Source organism: Osmerus mordax, chromosome 5, assembly GCF_038355195.1.
Source record: "Osmerus mordax isolate fOsmMor3 chromosome 5, fOsmMor3.pri, whole genome shotgun sequence".
Lineage (NCBI taxonomy): Eukaryota > Metazoa > Chordata > Actinopteri > Osmeriformes > Osmeridae > Osmerus > Osmerus mordax.
In genome coordinates, this window is record NC_090054.1 from 14,546,832 (window position 1) to 14,559,143 (window position 12,312).

The window sequence follows — 12,312 nt, forward strand, 5'->3', positions numbered from 1 at the left end:
CCCAGCTTTCCATATCCACCAGAGGAGATGATCCTGAAAAGAAGAACATTAAGGCACTGTTCAAATGTTCTCCTGCGTGAGAGAATGTGTGCGTGTGGGCGTATGCACAAACGTGTTTGTTTGCGTTCTTTAAGTAAGCCAATTTATAAACTCTTTTAAAAGTTGAGTCGGCTCGTGGGAGCTATACTCCGTACTCCGTACCCCAGCAGTCTGTGCTTTGTCTGTCTAACACGTGTCTGTTTCTGACTGTCTGTCTTTCATCTCATCTCACTCTCTTCCCCATCTGTGGATTCAGACTGCAGTAAGTAGCTCTCATCCTCCCCCTTGATCCAGCAACGAGATCAATTCTCCATGTGAAGAAAATTACTGATATTAATAGCCCAGACCCCCGCCTTGCTTCCATCCTTTATTTTAGCGCACATGTATGAATTCAAGCTCTCTGACATTTGCTCGGCATTTATCAAGGCATAGACGTACGCGTTCTGAATAAGCCTCTTTATGTAGTGCATTAGCTCTCTGCAGTAGTGTTAAGGCTAACCTCAATGACAGATTGGAAATATGTAAAAAGCAGGTGAAGATTTCTCCTACCACAATGACGTAATAGCTTTCCTTTTACCAGATCAGAAAAAGTGCAGCTTTCTTTGTTTACAGGGCCTCAATAGTCCCTACTGCATCCCTCCTATCCTCTCCTGCCCACCCTGGCAGACATGCCATAGTCTTGCTTTATGTTTCATTTCCTTTGGCATCCCATTGTAATCTCTTACTGTATGAGAACTGTTATGGCCACAGCTGAACAGATGCACACGGTTTGAGATTCGATTCAATATTATTTACAGTATGTTCACCTGTGGATTGGCCGACTAACTTGTGCTTTTTAATCTCTTAATGCTTAAGGATCTTAATGCTTTTTGCAGCTACCCAAAGCATGATCTAGATTCCAGCGTGTTGATTTGAACTTGAGTTCTAATATTGTTTGATGTCATTGTGCCCATGATACTAGGAGTCCCATAGACGAAAGTAGGAATGGAGTAGTAAGTTAGCTTGTAGCTCCCTCACAAACACCCTTCTGCCTTCTCACCCTTTCATCCCTCCATCTTCCACCTTTGTTTCAAGTCTTTCTCTTCTTCACCTCCACTCATATGGGGGCAGGGCTAAAAAGTCGGTTATCGAGGAAGCCGACCGCCAGAGGTTGCTAAGCTCCTTCGCCTGCCGCGCGCTCGCTGCCCGTGGCAACGGTACCCTGCACGGCAACCTGCCCAAGTCCGAGAGCAACGTCACCTTCATGTCCGACCGCCACCCGCTGACCACGCCCAACCCCCTGTACCACGACGACGGGCCCCTCGGCAGCCCCGACGCCTTCGGCCTGGGGTCTGGCCCGCCCGACTTCCCCCTCTCGCACTCGGCATTCTCGTGGACCTTGCCCGCCCGTCTGCGCTCCGAGTCGCACGGCACCGAGGCCCTGGGGAGGCAGGCCCTGCTGGACCCTGCACAGTGGGAGCTGCAGCTCCTACAGGCAGGCCTGAAGGGCAAGGACGGCCTGGAGGCCTACGACACCGCGAGCTGCCGCAGCACAGAGACCAAGCTGTCCGTGAGGGAGCAGGCGCGGCAGTATGAGCAGCAGGCCCTGCAGGAGAGGAGCGCCAGGCAGAGCAGGGGGTCGCGTGGCTCCCTGTCGCCTATCCTGCTGAGGGACCGAGACAGCGTGGACATGCTTGAGCTCAGCCCGGAGATGCTGCTGTCCATCCTGGACTGCCCCTGCAGCCCCATGTCGGTGGGCAGAGACGTGCCGCCCCGCATCATCATCACTCAGGGGGAGGGGTCCCCCCCGCCCTCCGCCCAGAGGCCCACGCCCCCCGTCCTCAGGAAGTTCAGCTCCAGCATCTCCAGCTACATGACGGTGGAGCCCTGCGAGATCACGCTGGAGATCATCCCGGACCCGCCCGACCAGCCGGCTCCACCTCCCCCCTCTCCTCCTCCTCCTCCTCCTCCACTTAACCCTCCTCCTCCGCCTCCTCCTCCCGCCACCTCCCCTCCCTCCTCCTCTCCACCCTCCTCTCCTCCACCTGCACCCTCCGGCCCGGCGCCGTCCGCCCCCGATCCTTCCCCACTTCCGCCCCTTCCGCCCCTCACAAGGCGGCCGGCTCCGCCCCCTCCCCCTCCGCTCCCGCCCCCCTCCCCCCCGAGCGTTGAGCGGTCGCGGCCCTTTGTGCAGTTTGTGCCCACCAACCTGCCATCCGTGTCATCGCTCCGCCCCGTTTCCGCCCGCACCCCTCCCCCTCCGCCCCCCCCGGACGACGGTGGGAAGAAGAGAGAGCTGAAGGGCATCCTGAAGAACCTGCACAACCTGGCCGACCTTGAGAAGTCCGTTGCCAACCTGTACAGTCAAGTGGACAAGAGTCGCAAGGCGCCGCGCGTCAACAGGAAACAGTCCCAGGAGACCTTGGAACCACAGGCCTCTCACAAACCACCTGGGTCGACCTCCAGCGACGGCCCTAACACAACCGACGGGAACCCCGCCGTCCAAAGCAACACAAGCTCCTCTGAGGTTGAATCGAGCCAATCTAACAGGGGCTCAGAGCAGCCAGACCTCAGCCAACAGAACACTAACAGAAACTCTCTGGTCCAAGAACTCAGCGAACAGTTCCCTTCCCAGTCCACCACATTCTGACTGCCATTCGCTTCTCTCTGAGACCCATCTCTCCATGTCTTCACTCTGTCTTTTCTTTCTGTATCTACATGTCATTTTATGATCATGTTGTGTTTTTGTAGGACGTTTTTTTTCCTCTGTGTAATGTCTTTTGAATCAACCTATTTTAACTGAAAACCTTTACAAGTGCGAGATTATTCCGAAACTCACCAGGAAAAAAATGCAATGTTGAGGTTGTTCCAATGAAAGCTTTACAACACCACCTGCATCCATCAGTGGGCCGCAGGGCTGGAGTGGTGCTTGAATGTTTGAACTGGGCCTCTCTAGATTTTTGTCCCTGTCCCTCCACAGTCCTCACTTGCATCATGACTCAGCCCTGTATTTTCTGCTGTACAGAACATTGTATGAAAGTTGAATGGGGATTCTCCGTCTTCGTATTAGGATTTTATATTTTATATTAAACAACATGAACTCATTTGAAGTGAGTGTACCCGTAGTGCATGAATGGAATTGTCGCATTTTGTATTTTGCAGACTGACTAGCCAAACATCCAGGTTGTTAGTACATCTTAATGGATCTTTGTAAGTTTAAGAAACAGCCAGTGAAACAGGGCATGGTCATGTCGAGACAGACAAATCCGTTTTTTGTCATGATTTGTGCCATGTTATTTCATCAACCCCTTGGACGTTCCTAAAGATTTTACGCAGATAAATACAGCACACACAGAGTCGAATACACTCGAGAAGGCCAATGAGGTGTCCACTTATAGTTATCTTTAGCTGCGGTCAAAGCATTGGGTGTGAAGGCTTTGGGTGGAAGAGTGGAGAAAAAGTGAAGCCCCCTTGGGATCTGTCTTCCACATGTCTGTCCAGATCCTCCCAGCATGATGAAGTAGTCACAGTGATGTCTCCCTGCTCTCTGGAAGAGGCCAATTACTGATCAATCTTTAACCAGCAGGGCTGCTGCCTGTCCACCTGTCACAATCTTTCCTGTCTTCACTTCCCACCTCTTCTCTTTTCCATCTCCTCCGTCCTTTACTCTCCGACCGTTTCATCTCCACTTCACACTATTCCTCTCCTTTCTACTTCCTCTTATCCTCTCTTCACTTGTGCTTACCCCTCTTTTTTTCATTTTTTATTTATGCTCCCATTGTTTTTGACACTCTGGTGGCAAAGCTTCGTCTCAGAGCTTTTTTTAGTTCATCCACTGTGTTTTAATCCCTCCTCTCCCGCCTCCTCTCTCTCCACCCCCTTCTCTTTCTCCCTCTGGCTCTTTCTCCTTTCTCCCTCTTTCTCTCTCCCCCCCTCTCTCACTCTCTCCCCCCTCTCTCTCGTTATCTCGCTCTCCCTCTCTTTCTTGCTACCTCTTTCCCACTCAGGGGAAGCTTTTGTGATTCATCGTGCGTTTCTCCGATAGCCCAATCGAAACCAACTAATTGTGTATTCTGTGTTCATCACAAGGGGGTAATCTCGGCTGTCGAGAGGCCAGAAGCGTGCATGCTGTTTTTTGATAGCCAAGCACTTGCTCTCAACCCCAAGACCTGTCATGTCTAATGGATGTTATTCTTCTCTTCGTTCTTTATTTCCTCCACTGGTTATGATTTCATGGGCCCATCTGCCCTGTTCTCTGTTGCTTTACTGGAGACCTTGGTAATCGGAGCCACCAGTAATCATCATCTTAAAAGAATTGTGTCTTGCTGCCCATACAGTACAAGGCATGTTCGTATGTTGGAGACTGTTCATGCCGAATGGTTAACATGCATACAGCGTCCGCAATTAATGCGGTTTGAGCCAATGTTGGATCTACGGAGCTCTTGCCCGTCTGCTCATGGTGCTGTTCAGTCACCTAGCACGAGTGTGTCAAGGGAGTTGATTAGTGGTCAGCTCCTGTATAATGGGGTGATACGTTAGCATCCCAGAGCGATCTCTCAGCCGTCCACTTCATAATCCATTACATTTGCCTGGATTGATTGTGGCTGAGACGAGTGAGGAAACCTTGTCCCCCTTCGCTATGTGGGTGATGCATGGGAGTCTTTAAGCGTCTATCAGTTATTCTGAGAGGACATCTCCTCTGGTTGTGTGCCCCCCTTCCCTGATATTACGCCTCTCTCCCCTTTGGCAATCTACTGTACCTGGTTGTCCACTGGGTCATTTGTCTTGGTGTTTCCTTGAGGCTGCAAAAGTCCAGTGGGTCATCCATCAGACTCCCCCCCCCCCCCCCCCCCCCCAACACCCGAACCCCCCACCTGGACTCTCCAGCCCTGTCCCCCTCCTTCCTCCATGGGGGTGTGGCCCCGTATGGCCCCCATGCCCTGACTCTGGTCCCAGCCCCATAATAACAGATTACAGCTCTCCAGAGGAACTCACAACATAGCATGGCCATATATCTGAGAGACTGTGAGAGTGCCCATTACTCACAATCCCACACAGACCACAGTTGTAGTACAATAGTACAGTGAACCCACGAGCCTGCAATTCTTCATTAAGTCATTGACTTGCGTTCACACCTAGTCTGGGAAACAGTTTAGCATCCTGGAGAGAAAGCCGAACCTCTTAAGTGTTGGCAGCGCTTACTTTGGACTGCCGTATCACTGTCCTTCGTCGAGTCGCAGTACTTGTAGGCCTAATATAGATGAGTATTTTAAGGACAAAGCAACAACGCAAGCTAAAGCAGAAACTAATGTAAGGAGCGACAGGGGAAACTGTCCTAGCGTCGCTAGCCATTGGAACAGTTGGAACACAAAGCCTTAATATACACAAAGCCTGAGATGAGTTATTTTGAAGTGTCTGAGTAAACCCCACTTGACCCTCCCTCCTCTGACTTTTTTTCACCCACTGAATCCCATCAGTTCAGACGTTACCGTGATAATGGAAAAAGGGCCTGCGTCAAGTAGATAAGAGTGGTGCTGCATGTATGCTTTTAAAAAATGCCAAATATATTACCACGCAGGCTGACGTACAGGAAACTGCACCGTAAGTGGAATTGAAATCACCTAGACCGGCCAGAAGAATAACGAAACATATGTTTTTTTTAATTGAAATGTTTTTGAAATGTCCACATCAAGTTGAACTCATTACTTACCCATTTTATTTCCTCCCACCTTCCGGCATCACAGACGCGGCGGCTATGGCAGACAGGTAGGCCCTCTGATTGTGATGCATGTCCATGTAATGCATTGTGCACTGAGTCATTGTGTTGTGCTCCAGGGAGCTTAATACTGCACCTGCACCATTATTCTTATCTACTGCACAAACAATAGAAAACATACACAGAATGAGATCAAGTTGAGATCTGCTGGAGAACACCTTTACTATTAACATTTTGTAAAAAAAAAAAAAAAAGACATTGCACACTGTCAGCACTGCAGTCTTTTCCCTGCCAAGTGACAGATAAGCACCCAGATGCTTGTGTTCTCTTGGCAGAAGTTGCAGTGTTTGGGGCTAAGTGACTGAGTGTTTGCCATTTGTTGACATAAATAGACAGAGAGCAAATAGAGCAAATCCTGACCTGTGAACGACCTGTGACCTTTGCACATCATTGATGTCGTGCATGCTCCATCCAGCTTTGATCGTCGACAAAAGCTCCTTAGGATTGTAGATGTTCTAAATTTCCTTTCCTTTCTTATCAACCTTGCACTTTGACTATGAAAGTCTATACCTGTCCTATTCCCCCCTCTCCTTACACTCTCCCTATATCCCTCTCCCTCCCCTCTGCTCCTTTCTGGCAGCAACAACAATTGCTGAGGCCATCTCTCCTAAGACCTGAGGTAGATCAGTCTGCTTTTCCTCAAACACTGACCTCTCCTATCCATCCTATACTCACACCGTACCCTCCTAACACACACCTTGTATCACTCTTAAAACGATCTCTTTCTCTATCCCTTTTTCTCTCTCCCTCTAACTCTCTCTCTCTTACTCTCTTTCTTTCGGTCCAGTACTGATTTATTTCTCCGCATCTCTTTGAATCGTAGGAGCTCTCCATGGAGTCCGGCATCGACCCGGGGCAGGACTACTACGGGCAGGACTACTATAATTACGACCAGGGGTGAGCCCCGCACACACAGCCTCCAGAACCTCTTTAGTCTTGCTCCAATCTGGGGGAAATTGATCTCCATGGGTTCATTTATAGTTAAACATCATTTAGACCCATTTATCATAAACTTCCATGTTACCCCCCCACCATCGCTGGAGAAATCCTCGGAGACGGGAAGCGATTCAGGGAAAATGCTGTAGAACGTGATGAGCATGACTTATCACATCCTCCCCATTAGCAATGAGTGTAACCCCCTGGAGTGTGCCCTCTGCACTCCCCCCAACTGTGATCAGTGATTCAGCCCAGGGCCTTCTATCTAACAGCCTGCTGGCTAGAGTCGGGCTGGGCTGGCCGGTGTGGGCACACTCAGAATCACCCATATGGTCTGCAAGAGAGAGAACCCAGAGCAGCCAGCCAATCGGATGCTGGGAAGCCATGAACAGATGCCGAGCTAACGCTGCTTGTTGAACTCGGCCCGTTTCGTGTCAGGTTATTTGCAACTCTCGGAGGAGTTCGGCTGGTCCGTTGACAGAATGGAGAACCACCTGAACGTTCCCTACCAAACCTAAACCCTGCTACTCTGCTTTATAAGGAATTGGAAGCAGCCGGCCAAAATTATTAAATGCTTTAATTGCTTGGTCGCTTACTCATCAACGCGTCCACTTAGCTTCTCCTCCTCCCTGCTAATTCTAATTAGCTCTGGGTGTGCGTATGGCCTAGCCCTTCATTTGTACCTTGCTGTAATTATGTTGCGGGGCTTTGATGTCTCAATCTGACAGACTGCCCATCCTTAAAGCCGTCATGGCTGCTGAAGTTGCTATCTTGATAACCCACACAGAGAGTCTGTCATCCCTTGCTATTTAAAGAGCCAAGTGCAACTTAACCGCTGCTAAGCTCTTAATCCAGCGATCGCTAACAGCGGCTCTCCTCCGAGGCTACCTCACGTGGTCACAAGGTGTCGCTAATGCAGAGTAATGCTGGCTTCCAGGTTCCGCCTGGTTCAGCGGTGTGAGGTGTACAGAATGTTTTCTGGCATCCTTGGGCCATGGGTCAGAAACAGGAGCAGCGATCTCTGCCTCAGTCTGTTGCCGAGGGTCTGACACAGATGTAGCTGTAATGCAGATGGATTGGAGTCCCACAGCGCTCCTCATTTCCTGCGTCTCCAGGCTAATGCAGATTGCTAGATTGGCTTCTCGATCATCCATTTATAACGTCATGTAATGTGGACAGAGTTTAGCCCTCACACACCCCCACACACACATTTATCACTCACAGAGATGTGCTGTGGTCCACTCTCTCAGGCCTTGTTACACCAAGCCCCCTGGCAGTAAGTCCCACACCCCCCCCACTTCCTCCCGAAAAGCAAAATACCCTTCAACTAATTTGCAAAATACAATGACGATGTATTCTTCGAATGTTGGACCTGGTAATGATAATCTGCTTGTTTTCTCCCTCAGGTACGACCTTCCTCAGTATGGCAGCCGCAGGAAGTTGATTGCTCCCATGTACGACGAGTATGGAGAGGTGATCATGGAGGACGACTATTACACCCCCCACGGCCCTGAGGTAACCTCTCTAGGCCCTCCGGTTAACAGTAGGCACACAGACATAGCTGGAATCAAAACAAACAATTTAATCAAACACTGTTTGGACCAGCACACTTTTCTAATAGCAGTTTCGTGCAGTGTTTTTTGTTGTTGAAAATCAAGATGAAAATCAGTGAAACCTCCAACATGGATAATCAGTATTTCCAACGGTTGATTGAGGAGTCTTGTGACTGTCACAGGGCCGAGGCAGAGGGCGTGGTGGCGGGCCCATGCGGGGTCGCGGTGGGCCTAAGAGGGTTGGATTCAGGGACCTGCCCCCAGAGGGAGAGATTGAGGAGGCAGTGCCAGCGGAGGCCGAGGTGGCGGCAGAACCCTCCAAGGCTGCCAAGAGGCTGAAGTCTGTCATGAAGCTGAGCAAACTTCTGGTATCCAGCAAGGGAGGAGAGCAGGCCGCCGCAGGCCGGTCTCCATGGAAGAAAGCCAAAATGTTCAAGATGTTTGGCGCCAAGAAGAAGGACAAGGACTATGCCAAGCTGATGTCGGCCCGCCGCATCGACAGTCAGGAGAGTCTGACGGGCGGTCCGGAGGCGAGCGGCCCCATCGATACGGTGCCCGCCGCCAGGGGCGGCCTGTCCAATGTGATGAAACGCATCAACATGACAAGCCGGCTGCAGGGCCGCAGGAAGTCTCAGGGCGGCGTGAGCCACGGCTCAGCCACGGGCAGCGAGCGAGACGAGGAGGCCTCGCAGGCCGCCAGCGAGGACGAGAAGAAGTCAAAGGTGTCCATCAGCGTGACGGAGGAGAGCGAGCCAGAGGCCAGCGGGAGCGGGAGCGGGAAGGAGAAAGGCTCCGACGACGAGTCTGAGAGGAGCAGCATGGATAAAGATTACCTGAAGGTGGACCTGGACCGAGACGATGCCAACGAGAGCACTGTGGACTCAGAGGAGGAGCCGGAGGAACATCCTGAGGATTCAGATGAAGAGAGCAAGTCCAAGTCTGAGGATGATGAAACAGAGAAGGAATCTGGCACAGAGAAGGAATCTGGCACCGAGAAGGAATCTGGCACAGAGAAGGAATCCGAGACAGAAAAAGAATCGGATTCAGAAAAAGAGTCGGGTTCTGGAAAAGAATCGGATTCTGAAAAAGAGTCGGGTTCCGGTTCTGGCTCTGGCTCTGGTTCTGGCTCAAAGTCATCAGGCACAGAGAAGGAATCCGAAACTGAGAAGGAGTCTGAATCCGAAAAAGAATCGGATTCAGAAAAAGAATCGGGGACAGAAAAAGAATCAGGGACCGAGAAAGGTTCAGCCACAGAAGAAGAGTCTGAGGAGGAGGCTTCGGGGGAGTCCAGAGAGAGCGGCTCCACTGCCCGCTCGTCTGTGAAGTCATCTGCTACTGGCACCAGTCAGGCCTCCTCGGAGAAATCCGGCGGCAGTACTCAGGCCAGCGGTGGCAGCAGTGGAAGTGGTAGCGGCAGTGGTCCTGGCAGTGGCAGTGCCAGCGGTAGTGAGAGGGGAAGTGGTAGTGGCAGCGGTAGTGGTTCTGGTTCGGGTAGCGGTGCCAGTAGTGCAGCCTCCCAATCTGGCTCCTCACAGAGGTCCTCTATGAAGTCTTCACAGAGCACCAAGGACTCAGAGAAGTCCAGTGCAGAGAGTGAAGGCGAGTCGGGGACAGGGACGGCCAGCGGGGGCTCCGTGTTCAGCGGCGCCAGCCAGAGCCAGATGTCTGAATCGGAGGCCAGCGGTTCGGAGGACAACCAGTCCCTGGTCAGCGAGCGGAGCTCCACCTCCTCCAGGTCTGCAGGAGGCAGCCACCGCTCCCGCAAGTCTGTCATGACCCACTCCTCAGAGGGCACCATCGACGAGGAGAGCGAGGCGGAGGAGAGCGAAGGGGAGGCGAGCGGGACTGCGGACGAGAGTAAGGAATCGGCCAGTGAGCCGAGTGACGGGGAGGCGTCCAGGAGGTCCAGTGTGGTGTCCGAGGTGGCGGGGCCTTCCAATCCCTACTCTGGGGTCCAGGCTGAAGCCAGTGGCTCAGAGGAGGAGACCTTCGGGGGGCTGTCCCCTATTACGGAGGTGGACGAGGATGCCATCACGTCAGAGAGCAGCTCCCACGGCTCTGTGTCGGGTGCTACCAGCAGGTCGGGAAAAGGAGGGACCTCCGACACCGGCTCTGAATCCGAAGGAAACTCCACGGCTTTCTGAGGGCACAGCCGGTCTGCTGGGAAGTAAGACTGACTGGAGTGAAGTGACCACATGCATGGGAATGACCTCAATTCTGAGTGCTGTCTCTGGAGTGCTTACTTATGCAGCTCTATCTCTCTCTCAGTCTCAATTTGTGTGAGTTTTCACAGAAACTTCCTGAAAGAGTCTTTGCATGGGATTTCACTGAATGATCCTTTTTTTCATCTGCTTTGACCTTTTCTCTTTTCAATATCTTCCTTATCGCTTATGAAGTGGGCCTTTTTCATGTTCCTTCACTATGATGCAACTTCTTAAATGATTTAAAACGTACCCTGCCGGCTTAGAGTGCTTAAACACAATAATACAATGCCCCATTTTCTTCTTCTTCTTGATATTACTTTTACACATGACGTTCATATTATGTTCTGAGAGAGCTGTATATTGACCCGGTCTTGTTTGACATTCTCCGCAGGCTGGGAGGAAGCGTGTCAAACTAGTGGTGGACCGGGACTACGAGAGCAGCTCCACAGGAGACGACAGCACCAGCGAGGCCCAGCGCCACCGGACGCCCAACGCCAACAGCCACAGCCACATCAACGGGAACGTCTACCTCTCCCAGAACGGTACCATCGTCCGCACCAGGAGGCTCGGCCACCCCAACAACCTCAAAGTGGGCTCCCCGTGCCGCTTGGGCAAGCAGTTCAAGAAACTGGACAAGCTGGGGGTCACCCATGAAGAAAACCTCCCCCTCAACAGCATAGGGAGCACGGGAAACGGGACGGGCGTGGGCCTTTCCTCCACGGTGGACATCAACCTCAACACCTGCATCTCCGGCGGCTCCCTTGGCTCCAGCACCACAGGCCTTAACAGCATCTGCTCCAAGTCCAACATTGCCAAGGCCCTGAGTGAGAGGAACTGCAGCGGTGGTCAGTACGGGACTGAGGAGCAGGAGTCTTGTGTGGACCCCAAGGAGGAGCGAGAGACTGCCGAGTCCCACAGCGAACACACGCTCTCGGATGAGGAGGAGCTGTGGATGGGCCCCTGGAACAGCCTGCACATACCAATGACTAAGCTCTAACTGGACGCCACTGGAGATTAGCTTTCATACCTTTTCCTTTTCCATGCTGTTACGGTTTCGGTTGAGCGAAATGGAGCAAAATGATTGTATGTCTCTGCTTTACAAGCACCAATCACTGTCCAGGCACGGAGGGGCAATGTGACTGCACTGATAGAAGGATGTCACTATTTTATAGGATGATTTGATAGAGTTTTATTAGCAGATAGTATATGAGGGCTATTGTAAGACTATGGGATTAACTGTTGAGAGGCCATGCTTTCTTCAAACATGGAAAACTGGAGTATGTGAGCGGTGACTGGCTACAACCCACTATTCCTTATGGAGGTCTTCTCCATAATCTCTCTGTTGATTCCACGTTTTGTAAGTGTTCTTTTTCAATCAGGGGTCTTGGCAGTTCTAATCACAATGTTGGTGTACGAGATGTCTAATACCAGAATAATATAGATATTATGAATATTACAGAGCAATGATTATATTATGATATGATTCAATTGTGATATATATGATGCAGTGAAAAATGTATTTTGCTACGTGATTTTATTTGCAAGTAATGAAACATTGTTGATTGTCTTATTATTTTCTTTAATCATTTGAAATAATTTTGAAAATCTATGAAATTATTTTTGTCTTTTTATAACAATGAAATCTATGAGCAAAGCTTTTTGAGAATTTTAACCTATGACATTAAGACATAACACAACCATGTCTGTCAATACTGTATTTCAACTAAGTCAGTATTGTCATATCGATTTTCTTTTTCTATTGACATTTGTAATTACAGAATGTGGTATTTTCAACTCCTTAAAACATGATGCAAAATCCTTCTGT

The 12,312-nt window shown here is 50.8% G+C and overlaps 1 protein-coding gene across 1 annotated transcript in view; it reads left to right on the forward strand.

Moving 5' to 3' along the window:
* The window catches only part of LOC136942904 (protocadherin-15-like), a 97,335-nt gene extending 85,423 nt beyond the window's left edge, over positions 1 to 11,912 (forward strand). Inside the window, 6 exon segments of the mRNA XM_067235951.1 lie at positions 1,654 to 1,656; positions 5,763 to 5,784; positions 6,375 to 6,413; positions 6,618 to 6,691; positions 8,137 to 8,245; positions 10,879 to 11,912. Of these exon segments, the coding sequence (XP_067092052.1) occupies positions 1,654 to 1,656; positions 5,763 to 5,784; positions 6,375 to 6,413; positions 6,618 to 6,691; positions 8,137 to 8,245; positions 10,879 to 11,484 (853 nt within the window). The 3' untranslated portion in view covers positions 11,485 to 11,912.
* The last annotated feature ends 400 nt before the right edge of the window (positions 11,913 to 12,312 follow it).